The 21189-nt window shown below is 53.2% G+C and overlaps 1 protein-coding gene across 6 annotated transcripts in view; it reads left to right on the forward strand.

Annotated features, from left to right (window-relative positions):
• The window catches only part of MYH14 (myosin heavy chain 14), a 90730-nt gene that overhangs the window by 6794 nt on the left and 62747 nt on the right, over positions 1-21189 (forward strand). For all 6 annotated transcript variants that reach the window (XM_027079106.1, XM_027079103.1, XM_027079105.1 and 3 more), the window contains 8 exons: positions 3450-3606; positions 6680-6707; positions 6835-6937; positions 7627-7650; positions 9216-9308; positions 9679-9742; positions 12332-12430; positions 13387-13527. In XM_027079106.1, the coding sequence (XP_026934907.1) occupies positions 3450-3606; positions 6680-6707; positions 6835-6937; positions 7627-7650; positions 9216-9308; positions 9679-9742; positions 12332-12430; positions 13387-13527 (709 nt within the window). The remainder of the gene's footprint in view (positions 1-3449; positions 3607-6679; positions 6708-6834; positions 6938-7626; positions 7651-9215; positions 9309-9678; positions 9743-12331; positions 12431-13386; positions 13528-21189) is intronic.

Raw genomic sequence — 21189 nt, forward strand, 5'->3', positions numbered from 1 at the left:
ATATTTTTTTAAGAACCACAAAACTTTAATGAGAGGAATAAAAGAATATTTCAATAAATGATGAGATGTATCAAAAAGATAAATAAACTGGCCCCAGTATCCACCTCATTAAGGGTCACAAGCACAAGATTAGAATATTTTTTATGAAATCTGATTCCTGTTTAGGGAGGAGACTGAGGTTGTGAGAGGGACAGTGGCTGGCTCAGGGACCCTCAGCTTTTGGTGGCAGGGGTGGGATTTGAACTGAGGGCTGTCTGGCCCTGGATGGAGGTGGCAGCTTCTCCAGGCTGTACTGGGCCCTTATGATTCCTCACTAACCTTTGCGAGTCCTGGGAAAGAGACCTCTGTCCAGGCCACTCCCCTGGACCTCACCAAAGACAGGGGATCAGAGGGGCACCCAAAACACTGAGCCACCCTTTTCCTGTTAATAAACACTCTGAACCCTCATGGCAACTTTGTAAGGTATCTCCTATCATCCCCATTGTGCAGTTGGGGACACTGAGCCTCAGAGAGGGGCCAGGATTTGGACAAAGCCCCACCAGCTATAAACCAGCTTAACTGGGATTTGAACCCAGGCCATCTGACTCCAGACCCTACATCCTATCCACTGCATTAGGAAGATTATTGGGAAAGTTCAGGGGAAAAAATGGTAAGGCCTGAGCTAAGGCTATGGCCCAAGAGCCAGAGAATTGGGACCTGAAAAATGAAAGTGAGATAGAAGATTCCAGAAGCCCAGACAGGAAGCAAATAGGGCCTTAACAATAATCATTAGCAATTAGTGAGGGCCTGCTTTCTCCATCAGGAGCTGTTCTAAACTTCTTTCCAATATGATCTGTTGACCCCCTCTCCACATAAGGCTGTGAGGTAGGGGTTATCACTTCCTTTGTCCACGGCTTGGAGAGGAGAAGCCATTAGCTCAGGAGTAGCTAACAGCTAACATATTAAACACACACAGGGAGCTCCCTGGAGGTCCAGTGGTTAAGGCTGCAGTGGCAGCGCAGTTTTGATCCCTGGTCGGAGAACTAAGATCCTCGCGTGCCGCGCGGCCAATAAATACACAAACAAACAAACAAATAAATAATTATGCATGCACAGGGCTCCAGGGCCCACGCTGAGCCCTGTACTTGCAGCGGGAACTTGTGGATGGCTCCCAGCAGCCCTCTGTGGAAGCGCTGTTCCCGTCCCTGTGTGATGAGAAAATGGGACCCAGAAAAGTTAAGGTGCTTGCTCAGGCCACACAGCTAGAAGATTCGATTCAAACTCCACCTTGTGCGTCCTTGGGCCCTGCTTAATAAATACTAACTGGCCAACTGGTGATGGGGAAGACAGCGCTTCCCAGTGCAAGGAGTGGGGGGCGTCCAGGGTTCTAGAAACCCAGCTTCTGTCGCTAATAGGCTGTTTGGCCTTGAGTGGCTCAAAGTCTCGGTCCCTTCACAGGGATGCTCAGGGCAGGAAGGGAACCCATCTGCTGGACACTGGCCATGTTTCTGCTCCGTGAGGCACTGGAAGATGCATGGTGGCGTGCCACTCTCAGAATCCTTCTAGACTGTGCGGGGGGCGGGGGTTACAGCTCCATTTTACCAGGACTGGCAACTGAGGCTCAGAGAGGGCGAGCCCCTTGTGCTAAGTCACACAGGGCTCGAAACCCAGGATGACGTGGCATCCGAGTCTGAGTGAACTCTTAGCTTTCAGGTGGGATGGGAACGTGAGCGTCTTGGGACCCATGGCTGGAGTGCCTTTCATGGGGCCCCGCCTTGGGCTGGCTGGTTTTTATTCATTATCATCCTTAATCCCCACAGCCTCTGTAATGAGGTGGGGAGGGTTTCTCAGGGAGAAGACCGAGACTGTGGGGAGAGCCACGGGGCTGAGGAGAGGGGGAGGCAGGGAGCTGCACCCGGTGGGTCTGCCTTCAGAGCTCTGAGGGCCCGAGCAGCTACCCCAGACCCTTCCAGCCAGGTTTTCCGCAGCTGTGCCCCGGCCACTCAGGCGTCCCCGACCCTCTCTAGGCACACCAGCCTCTGCCCTTTGCCCCCTGGCCTTGGCAGCCAGCTCAGGTTCCATCTGGGGTGTCGCCCTGGCCACGAGGTATGGTTGGCAGGAGGGGGCTGAGATGGGGAGTGGCACGGGTCGGGGAGGCTCCTCTGTCAGCCAGGAGTGGGGGCCTGGGCGCCAGCAGCCATGAGATACCCTCCCTGGGAATGTGGTCCGGCCGCCCTGCCCTCGAGAGCTCCTGGGAGCTGCTGGCAGGGAGGGCAGACACCCAGCAAACCGGTTGTGCCACCCGCCCTCCCATCCTTAAGAGCTTGGCACCTGGGAGCCGGCAGCCTGCGGTGGCCACACCCTCGCTCTGCCTGAGAAGCTCTAGCCACCTGGGAGCTTAAAGCAGCTCTGCCACCAACCAGCAAGTAACCGGCTAGCCATTTAGCTAGCTAAGTAGCTAACTAGCTGGCGAAGTAGCTAAGTGGTTTCATAGTTAACTAGCTAAGCCCCTAAGCAGCTAACTCTCTGCTGGATTAGCTAGCTTAGTGCAGCTAACTTAGCTCGTTAGCTCTCTGGGTTGGGTTAGCTAGGTGATCAGCTAGCCCTCTAGCTGTCTAACTGCCTCTATCCATCCTAAGTGCGTCTTGTCTACCCGAGGCTCTGTCCGAGCTGGAACAGTTCTTAAACCGTTACAGGGTCCTGCACTCAGGCCCAACAGCTGTGTGGACAAATTCAGGGTGTCCATGAACTTGGATGCAAAAAAAAAAAAAAAATCACATCTTTATTTTCACTCACCTTGAGAACCTGTTTAGCATTTCCTCCAATAAGAAGGAACCACCAAGACGGTCGTGGAAGCAGGTCCTGTGTGTCTGTTACGAACAGAAACTGCAGACATGCTCTTGTTGTGTTTCAGCTGCTGCAGATACTGGGAGCACCCTTCCAGAAATATTCTATGTGTATTCAAGCAAATTCATAAAAATATTCTTCTTGTACCCCTTTCAGTGCAAACAGTTCTTACCTTGTCTCCTTTCTGTGATAATGTTTTGGAGATAGTTCTCTACCTGTATACAGTATACCAGAAGCATCATAGGAATCCATTATATGACCGAGCATCCGGATTGTCTCCAGTCTTTCGCTGTTTTAAAAATGATGCTACAGATGAACTTGCACATGGTCCTTTCACGTATGTGCGAGTCCAAGCAGTGACAGGGCTCCAGAGCCTACATTCTCTGTGTATGAATCCTCATCTGTACAGCACCTTTATGCAGTTTGGAAAGCTTCTTTTCAACCATCTGCCTGAAACTGTAACAAATGTTCAAATCTACATTGTCATGATGTGAATGGCAGCCCCTTTGCCGGATGTCCTTGTGCAGTGCACAACCTGCCCAGCTGTACACGGCAGCCCCATGCCGCCCTCTGGGCCACAGGCAGGCAGCTAGCTGAGGCCCTCTCCTTCTTGCCCACTGCAGACCTACTCCGGCCTTTTCTGTGTGGTCATCAACCCGTACAAGCAGCTTCCCATCTATACGGAGGCGATTGTGGAGATGTACCGGGGCAAAAAGCGCCACGAAGTGCCGCCCCACGTGTACGCGGTGACTGAAGGGGCCTACCGAAGCATGCTGCAGGGTGAGTGTGGGGCTTGGGCTGCTGGAGGTGCCCCTTCAGTGGGGACTGGGCTGGGGGTCAGGATCAGATGACAGGTCAAGGGTTTCAGACACTGTGAGGCTTCTCTGTGGGGCAGGAGGTAACACCAGTGGAGGGCTGAGTGGGCAAGGCTCTGGGTCCTACCAGACAGGCCCCTTTTTATCTGTCTCTCTGTTCACCCCTTCCCTCAACAAGTCTCACTGGGACCTCACTGTTGCCAGCTCTTGCAAAAATTCCTCTTGAAACAGTGATTCTTAAGACTGTTCATTCATTCAGCATTTATATTGTTGACATGATCTACATTGTCATGGGTGAATGGCTGCCCCTTAGACAACGGGCAGCATGGGGTCGCTGTGTACAGCTGGGCAGGCTGAGCACTGTGCAAGGATGTTCGTCAGAGAGGCTGCCATTCACCCCATGACAGTGTCGATCAGTTCAGGCAAAATTCCATAATTCCCATGTAGTATTCATACTAAACTCATTAGATATTTATTATGTATGCATACATGCATATATATATATATATATATATATATATATATATATATATAAAATACCTGCAAATACCTGCATTATGCACTCAAACATATTTATATATAATGTTTTTATAGTCACGTTATAAATTTGTATTTAGTCAGAGGTAACATTTTATTTGGTTATATAATCTAATTTGTTACATATTTTTTATACTAGTTAATATAACAGGAGTAAATGTTCAAGAAAATAAGAGTGAGTGCCTACTCTGGGTCAAACACTTTTCAGGGATGAACACCTTTAACATCACAGCCACCCTATGAAGGAGGTGTGCTCGTTATCCCTGGTTGCCAGATGGGGAAACTGAGGCATAGAGCAGCACAGTCACTGCCCACCGTCCCACTGGTGGGTCAGTGGCTGAGGTAGGATTCGAACCCAAGGCCCCCAGCTGCAGCTTGCGTGTAGGTCACACTGTGGATCATGTCCTCGTCCTGGGCTGGGCACTGTTGAGTTTTGACATGTGACCCTCCTGGATTCTAATACCTGACCCCGACTCAGCCTCTTGCTTGCTGTGTAATCCTGGGAAAGTGGCTGTCCCTCTCTGAGCCTCAGTTTCTTTTTTTTTCTTTTTTTTGGCCACACCATGAGGCTTGCAGGATCTTAGCTCCCCGACCAGGGATTGAACGTGGGCCCCAGCAGTGAAAGTGCCAAGTCCTAACCACTGGACCACCAGGGAATTCCCCCTAAGCTTCAGTTTCCTCGACCTGTAAAATGGAGACAATAAACTCCAACTGAACAGAATGTAATTCATTCAAGAAACTTCAATTTGAGCCCCTACCATGTTGTTCCTCCTTGTGCTGAGCATGTGAAATTCAAAGACATGAGAGCAAGGTTCTGGATCCCAGGTTCAGCCCTGGATACAAAACAGGCCACAAAACTGTATTATATACTAGCTGGTATATTAAAAAAAAATTGAAGATTCTCTCTGAGTTCTGACTATGGCCCTGTGAGGTAGGGGCTGTTTTGAGCCCCATGTTTCATCTCCGAGATTCTTTTTTTTTTTCTGGCCACGCGGTGCAGCTCGCGGGATCTTAGTTCCCCGACCAGGGATCAAACCCGGGCCCCTGCAGTGAAAGCACCAAGTCCTAACCACTCTGCCCCATTTTTCAGATGGGGAAGGTAAGGCACAGAAGACCTCAGAGACTGACGCAAGGTCACACAGCAAGGCGGGGAGGTGGCTGGGCCTTGAACCCATGTCCATAGGCTCCCAAACCAGGCTGCTAACTCTGAGGCCCTATTGAATGCAGCCCTCTCTCTGGCTTAAAACCACCCAGAGACCTCCTGCCCTCCTTAAAAACCATCCAGACCCTTTAATCGTGGTCTCCAAACCCCTCTGCATCATCTCCAGCTCTGCCCCCTCCCCCAGCCTCACCGGCCTCCTTGCTGTCTCTCAAACATCTCCAGCTTGGTCCCACCACAGGGCCTTTGCACTGGTTGTGCCCTCTGCCTGGAATGCTCTTTCCCTGCTTCCTCGACCTTTAGGGCTGAGCTGAAACAGCACCTCTTCTGAGACGCCTTGTGGCCCTCGACCCCTCCCCTCAGTCACTTCTTATGACTCTAGACCAGGGCTTCTCAACCCTGGCTCTGCTGACATTGGGGCTGGATGATTCTTTGGAGTGGGGGGTCGTCCTGTGCATCATGGGCTGTTAAGCAGCATCCCTGGGCTTTACCACTCAAACCTCCCAGGTTGTGACAACCAAGAATGTCTCCAGACATTGCCAACTGTCAAACCTCCATTTTTAGTTTATGGCGGGGGGGGGGGGGGGTTGTTGTTGTTTGGTTTGTTTGTTTGTTTTGCTGTGCTGCATGGCTTGCGGGGATCTCAGTTCCCAGACCAGGGATTGAACCCAGGCCACGGCAGTGAAAGCCCAGAGTCCTAATCACTAGGCCATCAGGGAACTCCCCTAGTTTATGTGCTTTTATCCCCCACTCAAGCGGATGCTCCATGAGGGCAGGGACCTTGCAAATTCCCACTGCCCTCAGTGTCTGACACTTAGTAGGTGGTCAGTGTGCATTTGTTGAAGGGTTGTGTCAAGCCCAGGGCGAGCGCAGGAGGAGATGGTGGGGACTGAGCTGTGCTCTCTGCCCTCAGGTTGGGCAGATGACCCACCAATGGGCCACCAGTCACCATAACTATGATTCTGTGGCCTGTTGTCCGTTAGAGGCTGAGCCTGGGGCCCAGGATCTCACTCTCATGTCTTTGAATTTCACACACTCAGCACAAGGCAGCACACGGTAGGGACTCAAATTGAAGTTTGTTGAATGAATCACATTCTGTTCAGTTGGAGTTTGTTGTCTCCATTTTACAGGTGAGGACACAGGCTCAGAGAGAGGTAGCTGCTTTCCCAGGGTCACACAGCAAATGAGAGGTTGAGTTAGGATTAGGTATTAGAATCCAGGAGGGTCACATGTCAAAATCCAAGCTTTTCCTTAGCCCTTCGGAAGGATTTTGAAAAGAGGGTGGCCAGTGTCTCGCTGGAGAAATCCTCCCCGGTGACACGTCCCCCTCTGTCCCCTACAGATCGTGAGGATCAATCCATTCTCTGCACGTGAGTAATCCTGAAGGACTTCCTGGAGGAAGCGGGGTCCCGGCTGGGAGTGGCTCTGCTTGGAATGGGCGGGGCTTACCTCGGAACATTGCTGACCCTTTTTGTTTCCCTTTGTGCCCCCCCTTAGCGGGGAGTCTGGGGCTGGGAAGACAGAAAACACCAAGAAAGTCATCCAGTACCTCGCCCACGTGGCATCATCGCCAAAGGGCAGGAAGGAGCCGGGTGTCCCGGTAAGTGACCTGCCTTGGGACATACTCTGGACCCTGCCACCAGCAAGGCCCCCTCCATCTCAGGTTCTGCTTCCCCCCATAACTAACTCCCTGCCTCCCTCATGGAGGGACACAGTTGTGGGCCTTCTCCTGGCTGCCCATACCCCCTGCGTCCCTACTGTGTGCCTGATATAGTGCTGGGAGCAGAGGCAGGGTAGACACAAAAATGTGAAGGCCAGTCCTTGGCCTCATTGGCCCTTGGAACAGCACCTGGCACACAGTAGGTGCTTACATTCCAGAGCATCCACTGTGCGTCAGGCCTGTTTAGGTTCCGGCAATGCCCAGGTTTGCTCTGTAAGTGAGCATTTATATAGTGCCCGTCCCTTTGCTTCTATTACTGTAACACGCCGGTGAGGTGGGTGTGGTCTTCCTGCGTTAAAGACGGGAAGAGTCACAGCTGGGGTGAATTGGTTGTCCGAGGCCGCACACCCAGGAAGGACCAGCCTGGATTCAAACCCCAGGTGCTGTGGGTAACCCTCCCCCCCGATGCCACCCCACTCCACATGGCCAGTTTCCCCAGCCCCTTGTCTCTCCGCCTCACCCCACCCACCACCTGAGACCACCAGTTCACCTGTGTGTCTGTCCACGTTCCATGTGCTGTGTCCTGCTCCGTGTCCCGGTCCGTGTCTCGTGTCCTGTGACTTCCTCAGGCCTCCACCAACACCGTGTCTTATGTGAGTAGTGGGGAATCGCCTCGAGTCCTGTCACCCCTCATACCACCTGGGTCACCCCAAACCACAGTCTTCCTGGCAGACAGGGCCCCCTCGGACACCGGTGGGCACCCCTGCCAGGAAGCCACATTGCCACTTACGACAGTCCCGTGCTGTGCACGCCCAGCCCCACGCTGTCATTTCACACAACACTGCTGTGTGCCACAGGCCCCCCTCACCCCACTGTTGCTTATGGCAGCCCTGCTGCACACACACACCTAGGGCCCATGCTGCCATTAGTGTGGTCCTGCCGCACATGTGCAGACCCCAACCACACAGCCGTTTCTGTTAGCCCTACTGTGTCTGTGCAGACTGGCCACAGATCCCAATGCGAAACAACCCAGAGGCCCAAACTACCATTTATTGTTGATCTGGTAAATATATGTAGACAGAGCCCACAGACACCACGAGTTCACACAACCCACAGACCCACACTGATAGTTACGGTAGGCTTGATGTGTACACCCAGCTCAGGCTAGTGTCTGAGGGCTCACAGGGCACTTGAAGAAATAGTTGGTGTCTTTGAGAGCCTGGCTAGGAAAGAGGGGAAGGGGATTGCTGTTGACTGAGCACCTACTATGTTCCTGGCTCTGCCACTGAGGTGGCTGTAGGGAAGTTCAGAATAAGATCCCTACCCATGGGGGTGGGGGGAGGGATAAACTGGGAGTAGAGGATGAAGAGATGCACATTACCAGGTATAAAATAGATAAACAACAAGGATTTACTGTATAGAACAGGGAACTATATTTAATATCTTGTAATGAACTATAATGGATAAGAATCGGAAAAAGAAGAATATAGGTATATACATATATATGTATAGCCATATCATTCTGCTGTGTACCTGAAACTAACACAATATTCTAAATCAACTATACTTCAATTTCAAAAAAAGGTTCCTATCTTAAAAAAATAAATCAATAAAAAATCCCTACCCATGGATCAGCCTGACTGGGGGAGGAGACTACCAAGCTGCCAAACAGTTCGAAGCACTTTACACGGATGGTGTAGATTTTTCTTTAATTCTACAAGTGATACATGAGTACATATTCACTGTAACAACAACAACAATCAGATAAAGTGAAATTCCTCTTTCCTTCTCTCAGTCCTTCCTTGGAGTGTCTTATGCTGTTGACAGTTTGGTGTGTATCCTTGCAGGCCTTTCTCTAAATGTTTACTGACGTGTCTATCCTTATAGAAATAGGAGTCCTGTTTTGTGGTGTGCTTTTCCCTCAGTTTATTTTTTATTAATGGGATCACACTGTAGGCATTTTCCTGCAGCGTGCTTTTTGTTTTGTTTTGTTTCCACTAACAATGTATCCTGGAGATGTTTCCTCAGATGTTTCCTCGTTCCCTTCCCAGTAGACTGAAGGGCAAGACCCACATGCGGGAAAGAGGGCACACACCCGGACACACAAAGGCCCCCCCCCCCCCACAGACACTCAGCCAGCTGTGACCCAGACCCACCCCCCTTACAGCTGGGCCAACCCCCTCCCCCCACTGACGGGTCCTCCCCCGCGCCCCTGCAGGGTGAGCTGGAGCGGCAGCTTCTTCAGGCCAACCCCATCCTGGAGGCCTTTGGCAACGCCAAGACAGTAAAGAATGACAACTCCTCCCGATTTGTGAGTGCTGGGGGAGGGCGGTGCCTGGGCCTGAGTCAGTGAAACAGGAGCTGGGAGTTTAGGAGGGTGGTGGAGGGGAGGCAGGACGTATGGGTCTGTTGAAGGGGGAGGGGCCTGGGGGCCGTGGCTCCTAGGTCTGAGGGATGAAGGAGCTGGGGACCTGGGTCCCAAAGAAAGAAGTCAAAGGGGCCTGGACCTTGAATTCCCCTAGGAACTGCCCCCCGAACTGGAACCTCACGATTGGAGTGGGGTTCAGTGGAGGGAGAAAGCAAGAGGCAGCCCTGGCTCTGGGAGGGGTGAGTGCGGGTTGGCGGTGCTCTCTAGGCCCACGGGATCCTTGGCTAAGTCCCTCCACCCGCTTCCCTCGCAGGGCAAATTCATCCGCATCAACTTCGACGTTGCCGGGTACATCGTGGGCGCCAACATCGAGACTTGTATCCTCTCACCTCCCAGAGGGGTGCCTGGTGGGGGGACGAGGGGTGGCAGCCAAGGAGGGTGGCTCTTGGGATCTCACCGCTTACGGAAAACAGGCATCCACACTCGCCGGGAAACCTGGCTCCCTGCAGCTCAGAAACTGTGCCTCAGTTTCCCCCTCTGCACAAGGGGAAGGATCCTAGAACCTCAGGAAGGGGCAGAGGCAGCATCTCCACATGAAGGGAGGAGGGCAGGGCCTCCCGGAGCTTTTAGGAGAAGGCCAGCCCAGCCTCGCTATGGGGCGGAGGGTCGGCTATGACTTAACCATAGAGAAAGGTCGCGAGCGCAGGCAGCAAAAGGGGAAGGCGTGTGGGGCTGAATGGGTGGGGGGGCAGAGGCCTTGCCCCATGGAGTCACACGGGACGTGCTTAATTCCCAGGTATGCCAACATGTGTGAAATGTTTTCTACCAGGCATGCTCATCAGAGACTCCGTGCCCAGGGTTTTTACTGGGGGCTGATCACATAGGCACCCTCTCCCTGGCACGTACCCAAATTCCGGAATCCCTGCAGGAAAGCGGGTGTTCAGAAGAAACCATGTTGTTTTGCACAAACAGTTTAGGTGCAGGGAGCCCCTCCTATCAGCCAAGGAAGGCTGGGAACCCTCCCGAAATCCAGATTCCCAGACACCAGCCAGAGGCGGGCTTTGCAGGCCGGCTGGCTCAGGCCGGCTGTGTCAAACCTTTCCCACACATGCTCGGTAGGAATTTAAAAGATAAACCCCAGAAGCTCCAGGAGTGCAGCGCATAAGAGAACGAGCAAAGAAATCACACCCACCCGCTTTCGAATCCCAGCTCTGACACTTTGAGGCTCTTGAGCACGTGATTTGACCTCTCCGGGCTTCAGTTTCCCCCTCTGTAGAAGGGGACGGATCGTTGAACCTACTCTGGAAGGGTCCGAAGTGAGGCAGGTTCTTAGCGTGGCACCTGTCACATCGTAAGCACTCAAGCATGAGCTCTCTGGGAACTCCCTGGCGGCCCAGTGGTTAGGACCCGGCGCTCTCACTGCCGAGGGCCCGGGTTCCGTCCCTGCCTGGTCGGGGAACTAAGATCTCACAAGCCGTGTGGCACGGAGGAAAAAAAAAAAAAAGAATGAGCTATCATTATTAGGAATGAATGATTAGATTAGCAGTGTCCTTATAATGTTAATATTGATATTCATAACAAATCACATCCCCATCCCCTCGGTATCTAAGCTCACTGTCTCCCCCCACCCCCCGTAATCGGGGGCTGGGGGGAGGGTTGAGAAGCAGTGTGTTGGTGAAGGGTTTTTCCTAAGAGGGCTTAGGGAGTAAGGAAACAGGGATCTCGCTGTCAAGCAGCTGGGCCCCATGGACTCTGCTGCCACCTGGTAACTTCTTCCTTGGGCTCAAGGCCTCATGTCCCCTGCCGCCACCAGCTTCTGATCCCCACAGTTCCTGCGGCCCGTCACCCCTCTGCATCATGGTTCCTGCTCACACAACTTCTTAGAGCTCACGGCTCTCCCTGCCCCATCCATCCTGCCATCCCAGGCCTCCACGGACCCCGGAGTCTTCTCTGCCTGCTTCCAAACGCTAACTTTCTCCCATCTACACTCCCCATCCAGTTGGGGCTGCCCCCACCAGGCATGGCTCTCCTTCCTGGCTGTCTCTGCCTCGGGGCCAATGACCAGCCTGTGGTCATTGGTGTTCGCGGGGCAGGTGCCACCCCCGGGGTCAAACAGATGGATCCCGGGCTTGGCCTGACCCCTCACACCAGCATCAGCATGTCCAACATTTCTTGAGGGTTTACTGCGTGCCTAGCAGTGTCTTGAGAACTCTCCATATGTTAACTCAGTTCCTCGTCTCTGTAACCCTGTGAGGCAGATGCTGTTATCCCATTTCACAGACGAGGAAAACGAGGCTCGGGGCTGTCATCACCCAGGGTCTCACAGGTCGTGCATGCTCCCTTCAGCCCACCTTGCCCTGTGGGACCTCCTCCCGTGGGTCCTCCCTGTCTCACCCAAGCAGGTTAGCGCCCCAGGGTGTTGGGTCAATGGTTTGCAGTCCACCTTGGGCGAGGCTCCCCAAGGCAGGTCCTGCATTATGACAGTTGTGCACAATATGTGCTCGGAGGTCCCTGAGTGAAGGACACAGACGGCCACACCAATTATCAGATGTTTTATTTTCCTTTAAGGCGTCTCACCAATTTTCAGTGTGTAAACGTGCCATGTGGCTTTCCCAGAGGGAGAAGCTGAGAGCCCCAGTAGTCATACGGGGAAACTGAGGCTGAGAGGGTCATGACAGCAGGAGGTATTCTTATCCTTGGTAACGAAAAACCAGGCACAGCTCCAGCGTCTGACACATAATAACTCATTTACCCCGACAGCACCTCATAGACTCATGGACGGGTGTTATTATCGGGCCCCTCGCACAGATGAGGAAACTAAGGCTTGAGGCTTAAGTGACACATGTCCAAAGCCACTGGTCCTGTTAGCGACCAGGTCGCCGGCCGGGGCTATGAGTGACTCCACTGTTCCACGGGATAGCAGGGGGTTCCCCTCCATGGAGCACCTTAACTCACCCCCCACCCAGACCTGCTGGAGAAGTCGAGGGCCATCCGCCAGGCCAAGGACGAATGCAGCTTCCACATCTTCTACCAGCTGCTGGGAGGCGCCGGGGAGCAGCTCAAGGGTTAGTGTCCAGTGGCTCCCCACCCCTCCCCGGGGTCTGGGTGGGAGCCGCGTGTGGACCCCCTGGGGCGGAGGACATGGGAGGCACTAACCTTTGTCAAGCACCTGCTTTGTGTCAGGCTCCTGCTGGGTGGTGGATTCTCTCGCCTCCCGGATCCCACCGCCCCTGGTTTCTGCCGCCTCTCGACTCCTGCCACCCCCAGACTCTGCTGCCCTCTGGTTCCCGCTGTCTCCCAGGTCTTGCTCATGCCAGCTACGTGGCCACGTGTCTCCTGCCCACACTCACTTCTCTCCTGAAACTCCGGGGCTCTGCTTACTCCAGCGGGTGCTGTAACAACTCCAGCTTTGCCATCTCGTGGTTCCCGAAGATCGTGGTTTGCGTGGCTTGTAGGCTCCTGCTGCCTCATGGCTCCTGCCTGAGACTCCTTCTGTCTCCTGCTCTGCGCGCCTCCAGCCCTCTGGCTGTGGAAACGCCCCAAGGCTGTCTCGTCTACAGTGGCCCCGCTGCCCTGTGGCTCCCTGTCATTCTGGCTTCTTCCACCCCGTAGCTTGGGCCGCCTCCTGGCCCCTCCGCACCCAGCCTCCTGCTTACGGTGGCTTCCGAACCCTGTGCCATCGACCCCTCCTGTCCCATGGCTTCTGCTAACTCAGGCACCCGCAGCCCTGTTGCTTCTGCCAGTGGGCGGCTCCTGCCTTCTCTGGGCAACTCTGCGACTTGAGGATCATTATGGAAGGAGGGAAGAGGAAAGGTCTAATATGTGCTAAGTACCCACTTCACGCCTGGCCCTTCCCACCAAACCCTTGAAGAATGGATCCCCACTCGTTTGACAGAGGAGGAGACCGAGGTTCCTAGTGGGGAAGTGATGCTCTTCCTGGGGTGGCTATTGAGGAAGCCGGGACTTGAGTCTGACTCTACAGCTCATTCTTGACCTTGGCCTCCCCCCGTTATTCCTACAGCCGACCTCCTCCTCGAGCCGTTCTCCCACTACCGCTTCCTGACCAACGGGCCATCATCCTCTCCGGGCCAGGAGCGTGAGCTCTTCCAGGAGACACTGGAGTCCCTGCGGGTCCTGGGATTCACCCACGAGGAAATCACCTGTGAGTGAGCCATGAGCCCAGAGCCCCCCATGAAGGATGGGGGTGGACACCTGGCCATTCATTGCTTGGTTTGAAAACTAAAACAGGGAACGGAGGAAGGAGGAAGCTTTAAGTAGGGGATCGGGAAGGACACACTGAGATGGTGATGTTTGCGCAAAGGCCTGGAGAGCCGAAGGTGTGAGCATTGGTGCTATCTGCGAAGAGCGGTCTAGGCAGGGGGAAACAGCGTGTGCAAAAGCCCTGAGGCAGGAAAGGTGTGGCATGTTTGAGGAATTGAAACTTCTCGAATGGATTCAATTAGTGGGTGACCCAGGGGAGTGGGGAGATGGAGCCACAGAGGCAGGTGGGGTCTCAAATGCCAGCCTGAGGGGCTGGGATTGGTCCTGAGGGCACTGGGGAGCCATGGGAGGGCTGGGAGCCGTGGAGGAGCAGCTCTGGGCCGTGTGGAGGATGGACTGGAGGGCACGAGGAGGCTGAAGTGAGGGTGCAGGGAAGACCCTGCCCCTGGCCCAGGCTCTTCCTTGGTTGGTCTGGGCTCGGGGGCACTGGGGTGAAATACTCAGCTCATTATCCGTGTTCTGCGGCTTTGCCCCCCACCTTTCTCACCAAACAGTACCTTTTGACAGTAGTTCCGTTGCAGTACTGTACTCGTTTGCCAGGGCTGCCATCACAAAGCACCATAAACCGAGTGCCTTAAACAAGTGAAGTTGATCACGTCCCAGGTCTGGAGGCCAGAAGTCCGAGATCGAGGTGTTGGTGGGGTTGGTCGGTCCTGGGAGAATCGGTTGCCTCCCCCTCCCCTAACTTCTGGTGGTTTCCTTGTTAGAAACGTCACCTGACCTCCGCCTTCAGCCTCATGCGGCGCGCCCGCCCCCCTGCCCAAGCATCTGTATGCAAATCTCCCCTTTTATGGGACACCCCTCATTTTGGATCAGGGGCCGCCGCACTCCCGTGTGATCTCATCTTAACTTAAATAATTACAGCTGCAACGACCCAACACCCAAATCAGGTCACATTCTGAGAGGTCCCAGGCGTTAGGATTTTAATGTATTTTTGGAGGGAGTAGGGGGACACGATTCAACCCATTATGCGCACATAGAGGGGGAAATCTCAGTCTTTTTTCCGGCTACCTGGCATTTCATTGTCTGGATGAATTGTGATTCCTTTCACCAGTCCCGTGGAGACCTTGATTTCCAGTTCTGAGCGGGTCCGGGGCTGGGTCTCATTCTCCTCTGGTCTCTGGGGCTGCGGAAGGCCTCGGGAGCCACTGTGGGCTCCAGGGCCAATGGGGAGGGCTGGAGACCCAGTGCCAGGTTGGCTGTCCACCCAGGCAGCATACAGGCCAGCGTCCTCAGGCATATTGACACAGGGTCCCAGGCCTCCCTGCTAGATTTCCCAACCACGGGTTGCGTAACTGCCCTGCTCCTCCCTGGGCAACTGACAAACAAATTCAGATGGAGGCCACAGTGGGGGCCTGAGCCCCTCAGGTACCGCCTGCCCTCCTGACACAGGTCACCTCAAGTAACCCTCCTGCCGTGTGGTGGGCGCGGGTAGCAGCTCCAATTTTTCCAGTCCCGAAACAAAAATTTTGCAGCACCGTCGGCGTGTAGTGACATAATCTGAATATGATCAAAGGTCATCGTGTGAAAACCGAGTCGCCCTGGGCCCCTCTGAGCCCAGTTTTCCACTGTTAAGTTTCCTGCATCTCCTGCCAGAAATATTTCAGACATGTAAGAAAAGACACACATTATTCTCCAGCCCCAGGGCTGATGTTCTTCTGTCATGTTGATCAAAATGTTACCGAATTTCTGGGACTTCCCTGGTGGTCCAGTGGCTAAGACTCTGCGCTTCCACTGCAGGGGGCATGGGTTCAATCCCTGGTGGGAGAACTGAGATCCTGCATGCTGCCCGCCCACCCCCACCCCCAAAAAATGTTACTGTATTTCTCTCCTGATTTAAAAGTTCCTGCACAGTGGTTGATCCAGATGGGCCCCACCTCCCTGACCTTCCTCCCAGTACCCGCTCAGAGGCACCAAGTAACAATGAAAACACCTGGCATATCAGGCCCCGCACCCTGGCCTGGGTCCTGGGCGGCACTGGGATAGAACGCTCAGCTCATCGCCCCCCGTGCTAGCGTGGGCTTTGTCCCCTACTTTTCCCACCAAGCAGCGTGTTTGGCAGTCATTCTGGTTTTGTAGGTATAGGTGAATTTCAGGTTTTTTTGTAGTTGCAGAAGGTTTCACTGTTTAGATGAACTGTGATTCTTGTAACCTGTCTGTCCCTTGCAGACACACCCTTCGGGTGACTGCCTCCTATTGCTGTTGGAATCAAAAAGTGCCAGGAATATCCTTATAAGTAGATCTTTGTGCTCGTGGGCGAACAGAACTGCAGGATCAGTTCTTAAGCCACAAAATACTGAGTCCAAGGAGAGGTGCAGTTTTTGGTTTTATCCAGCTTTCACGGAAATCTAACAGCCTTATTGAGATATCATTCACATACCAAAACATTTACCTATTCAAATTATATGTCAGGGAATTCCCTGGCGGTCCAGGGGTTAGGACTCCGCACTTTCACTGCCAAGGGCCCAGGTTCGATCCCTGGTTGGGGAACTAAGATCCCGCAGGCCCTGTGGCGTGGCCAGATACAAGCCAGTGGCTTTTAGTACCTTCAGAGCTGTGCAGCCATCCCCACAATCAATTTTAGAACATTTTCAGTGACCCAAGAAGATAACTTGTTCCCCTTTGCGGTCGTCTGCTGGTTTTCCAATGCCAGCCCCTGGCAACCACAGATCTGCTTCCTGTGTCTATGGATTTGCTTATCCGGGACCTTTCATATAGATGGAATCATACAATATATCATCCTCTGTGGCTGGCTTTCTTCCCTCGGCATTATGGTTTGAAGTTTCATCCATGTGGTCGTATGTATCCGTGCTTCCTTCCTTTTTACTGCTGAATAATTTTGCTTTTTACCTTTGTCTTACGGAACCTTTCAAACAGGTATGCAAGTAGAGAGCAGAGGGTTGTGAACCCCCCACCCCTCCCCCAGGAACCTGGCACCAGATCCAGCAGTTAACGGGCTCATGACTTCTTGGCTTTCAGCTCTAACCCCCAGCCCCTTTCCCTTCCCCCAACCCCACTCTGTTTTTTTAAATTGTACTGAATCGACCTCGCCGCCGTCCAGAAGGTGGCGCTAGTTTCCAGTTTCTCCCACCCTGTGTCTGGAGCACCTGTTCCCCCGACGTGGTTGTCAGCAACCACTGTTGTCAGCTTTTTTGCTTTTGCTGGTGTGGCAGGTGGATGGGGTCTTATAACAGTGTGATTTTGTGTCTCACTTCCAAGGAGTGGAGCCAGCCAGTCACCTTTTTTCTAGACTCTCCTTTGGAAGAAAGAGGAGACAGAGATGGGGAGTTCCCTGGCGGTCCAGTGGTTAGGACTCGTAGGTTAGGGATGGCCCTGGGTTCGATCCCTGGTCGGGAAACTAAGCTCCCACAAGCCTCATGGCATGGCCAAAAAGAAGGACACAGAGGTCCAGGGAGGTGGGGTGTCTGCCCTATAGGACTCACTGCCTTTGATGAGGTGGTGGTGGAACCCGGGTCTGACTCCAAAGCCAGCCCGTGATCCGTTTCCAGAGAGGCAGGTGGGCGCCTCTGGGTCGCCCACGGGAAGCCCAGGGCAGAGAGCGTTCGGGGCCAGTGGAAGCAGGACCTCCACGCCCCTCCTCACTTCCCATCCACGTTGGCGCCGTAAATGCCACCAGGGAGGTGGAACAGGCAGCCTAGCACGCAGGGAGGTGAGCTCCTGTCACGTGAGGCCGTCGTAGCCTCGCCAGCCCCGCGCCTCCGCCCGTGCAGGTTGGGGCTTGCTTACTGCCGGCTGGGTTGAAGTCAGCAGCCAGAGCTGACTGCCAACCCCTCAGGCGTCAGGTTCGCCGGGTGCTTGGAACCCACGTAGGTTCGGAAGCCAACCGTAAAAGGCCACCGGGGGAGCTCGAGTCTGGGTCGGGTCTGAGCTGATGTTAAGAATGAATAATCATCCGGTTTGTTAGGGGTGATGATGCCTTTGTGAGTCTATCAGGAGATGTGCTCATTTATTTATCTTTCGGGAGGTACCTCGCTGCCCTGCCGCAAAACCTCCCAGCGTTTCTGGGACCCTGGGCTGTTCCCGACACCCCAGCCCCCTGACCCCCCCGCCCAGCCCCTCCCACTGCCCAGCAGGGGAAACCTAGGCCCAGGAGGCCACTGGCTTGCCCCAGGTCACGCCTCAGTAATGCACCCCCCACTAGTTAACTCTCGGCCATTTGTTCATTCGTATATCGATTCATTCAACACATGATGGAGTCTGCGGGCCAGACCCCTGCAGACCTGGGAGAAATGAACTGTGACCGAGACAGAGCAAGCCCCTGCCCCCTGGAGCGCTGAGACCCAGGGAGCATCAAATCACACAAGTGGATTAAAGTTGATCCCCTGGAAGAGTGATGGCTGGAAGGTGCATGGAGTAGTGACTGTGGGTCAGGGGGGTGGGGGGCGGGGTCTCGGAAGGGGCGGGGCAGCCCCTGGAGGAGGCGGCGCTTGGTTGAGCCCTGATGGTCAGGCAGGAATTAAGCAGGTGTAGGTGGTTCTGGACCGCCTCTATGGGGAGGGAACGCCCAGGGCAAAAGCCTGGGGGCAAGAGAGGGTGTCAGGTGTTGGCGGGGATTAAAGAGGTTGGCCTGGCTGGTTGGAGTAACTGAGGGGACCCGAGGCTGGAGCAGGTGGGAGGATCGGGGACAGGGTGCCGAAGACCTTGATAAGGGATAAGATTGAATCCCAGAAGTAGTGGGGACTGTGGAAGGAATTCTTCCCCCCAGAGTGGCAAGCTGAAGTTCATTCGTGAACGCATTTATGGAGTGCTTACTGTATACAGAGGATACAGTTAGAAGGTGAATAAGGAACAGATACTTTCCACAAGGAGTTACGATCCTGATGGAGATTGAAAGGAAAATTCAGATTTGTTGCACACCCCAGCGTGCCCCGAAAACTATACCAAAACCTTTTTTCCCTGGGGGACTAGAATTCATGGACCGTAAAATTCGCCATTGTCAAGTATACAGTTCAGTATTTGTAACATATTCACAAGGTGGTGTGACTCATCACTGCAATTTCACTGTCTAATTCCAGAAACTGAGTCTTTTCTCAGCAGTGATCTTTTTTTTGACTACATTTCAAGGGGTATGAAATTCAAAAAGAACTAAAAGTCTATGATCATTCCAGTGTCCCGGGCTCCCAGGAGGCCACCTCTGTTAGCTGTTTCTTGTGTGTCCTTCAGAGTAAGGCTTCTTGGAGCTGGCAGGCCAGTGACCAACACCCCCCCACCTTCTGTTTTCAGGGATTTTTTTTAACCTCTTTTTTTTAAAAAAAAAATACTTATTTGGCTGTGCTGGGTCTTAGTTGCGGCACGCGAGATCTTTGTTGCAGCACGTGAGATCCTTTTAGTTGTGGCATGCAGGATCTTTTAGTTGTGGCATGGGGAGTCTTTAGTTGCGGCATGCAAACTCTTAGTTGCAGCATGTGGGATCTAGTTCCCTGACCAGGGATCGAACCTGGGCCCCCTGCATTGGGAGCGCAAGTCTCAACCACTGGACCACCAGGGAAGTCCCTAACCTCTTTATTTTGAATAATTTCAGATTTACAGAAAAGTTTTAGAGTACACAAAATCGCCGCATACCTTCTCCCAGAGTCCTCAAACATTACCATCTTGCCACATCTGCTTTATCCTTGTCTGTCTTTCTAATTACTTGTTCTGAGCTGTTCGAGAGTGGGGGTGTAGCCCAGGGATCCCTTCACCCTTCATATTTCCGAAGACCACTGTCACAAATGACCACAAACCTAGTGGCTTATAACAACACACATTTATTCCCTCACGGTTCTAGAGGTCAGAAGTCAAAAATCAGTCTTACTCGTTAAAGTCAAGGTGTCAGCAGAGCAGGTCCCTTCTGGAGGCTCTGGGAAGAATTCGTTTTCTTGCCTTTTTCAGCTTTCAGAGGCCACCCGTATGCCTTAGCTCATGGCCCTTTTCTGCGTCTTCAAAATGCATCACTCTAGGGACTCCCCTGGTGGTCCAGTGGTTAGGACTCTGCGCTTTCATGCCAGGGCCTGGGTGCGATCCCTGGTTGGGGAACTAAGATCCCGAAAGGTACGCGGCGCGGCCAAAAAAATTGAAAAAAAACCCAAAATGCATCACTCTAACCTCTGCTCATGTGGCCTTCCCCCTCTGCCTCCCTCTTATAAGAACGCTTATGATTACGTTTCGGACCCACCTGGATAATGCAAGATTAATCTCCCGTTTTAAGATCCTGAATTTCATCACATCGGTAAAGTCTATTTTTCCCTGCAAGGTAACATTCACAGGATTCAGACCGTGGACATTTTGCGGAGAGGGGGCATTACTCATCTTATCGCCCCCCCCCGCCGAATCTCTCTGTGCTTATTTCCTAAGAACATTCTCTGACACAAACACAGTACAGTATCATCATTAGGAAATTAACATTGGCACTGTTAGTACTGTTATCTAATCCACAGACCTTATGCCAACTGTCCCAATAATGTCCTTTATAGCAAAAAAAATTTTTTTTAAGTTAAACAAACACACACACACACACACACACACACACACACACACACACTTCCCCAGTCCAGGATCACACAGGTTGCATCTAGTCGTCACACTTTACTCTCCATCCATCTGGAACCGGTCCTGAGTCTTTATCGTTCGTGACCTTGACACTTGGGGAGATTACAGACCAGTTGTTTTGTCAACGTGCGTGTGTTTCCTCGTGATTAGATTCGGGTTACGCATTTTTGGCATGGGTCTCCCAGAAGGGCTCCCCCCTCCACCTTCCGCCACTCCCTTTTCCTAAGTAAACTTTGTACAGAAGCTTACGTAGCACAGACACCGGCAAATGAGCGCGGTGCCAAAGCGCCCAGCTCAGGGGAATTTCTGCAGGTGACGCCCCATATCACCCGCACCTCGAAGCCCCCTCAAGCCCCTTCCCCTCGCCGCAACCCCCATCACCACTGTGTTGGCATCTAACAACATGGAGTTGTTTCGCCCGCTCTTGAATTTGGAACACACAGACCCGTACAGTCCGTGCACTTTTGAACCTGGCTTCTTCCTTGCAATCCTGTGAGTGTGCCATCTGTCCGAATTCAGTGAGTGGCCAGAAGGGGGCTTCTGAGGGGCTGGCCCACTGGTGTGTTCGTTTTGTAAGATCTCACTGCGCGGCATGGAGGTGCTCTGTGTGCTTTTCTGTGTGTGCTCTACGTTCGTACAAACGTCCGAATTTTATGCTGAAAGAGGGACGGAAAGGGCTGCACGGCCGTTAAGAATACAGACCCCAGGGCCAGACCGCCGGGTGTGTCTCAGCCATGCCGCTTATGAGCTGGGTGATCCTGGGTAAGTTGATTACCCGAATGTGCCTCGGTTTCCCTGTCTGTCAAATGGGGGTTTTAGTGTTTCCCATCGCAAGATGCTATTGCAGGATTTGGCTCAGTGAGTTGTTCCGAAGGTGACATGAGGTCATTTGTGAGTGTTTGGAACAGGACCTGGCACGGAGTAAGTGAAAATAGATCAGTGTCCTTTTCAATCCGTAAATCGTGAAGACTGTTCCAGGAGGAACGTGGATGAG

Source organism: Aethalodelphis obliquidens, unplaced genomic scaffold, assembly GCF_003676395.1.
Source record: "Aethalodelphis obliquidens isolate GAN/ISIS:26980383/991018 unplaced genomic scaffold, ASM367639v1 scaffold43, whole genome shotgun sequence".
Lineage (NCBI taxonomy): Eukaryota > Metazoa > Chordata > Mammalia > Artiodactyla > Delphinidae > Aethalodelphis > Aethalodelphis obliquidens.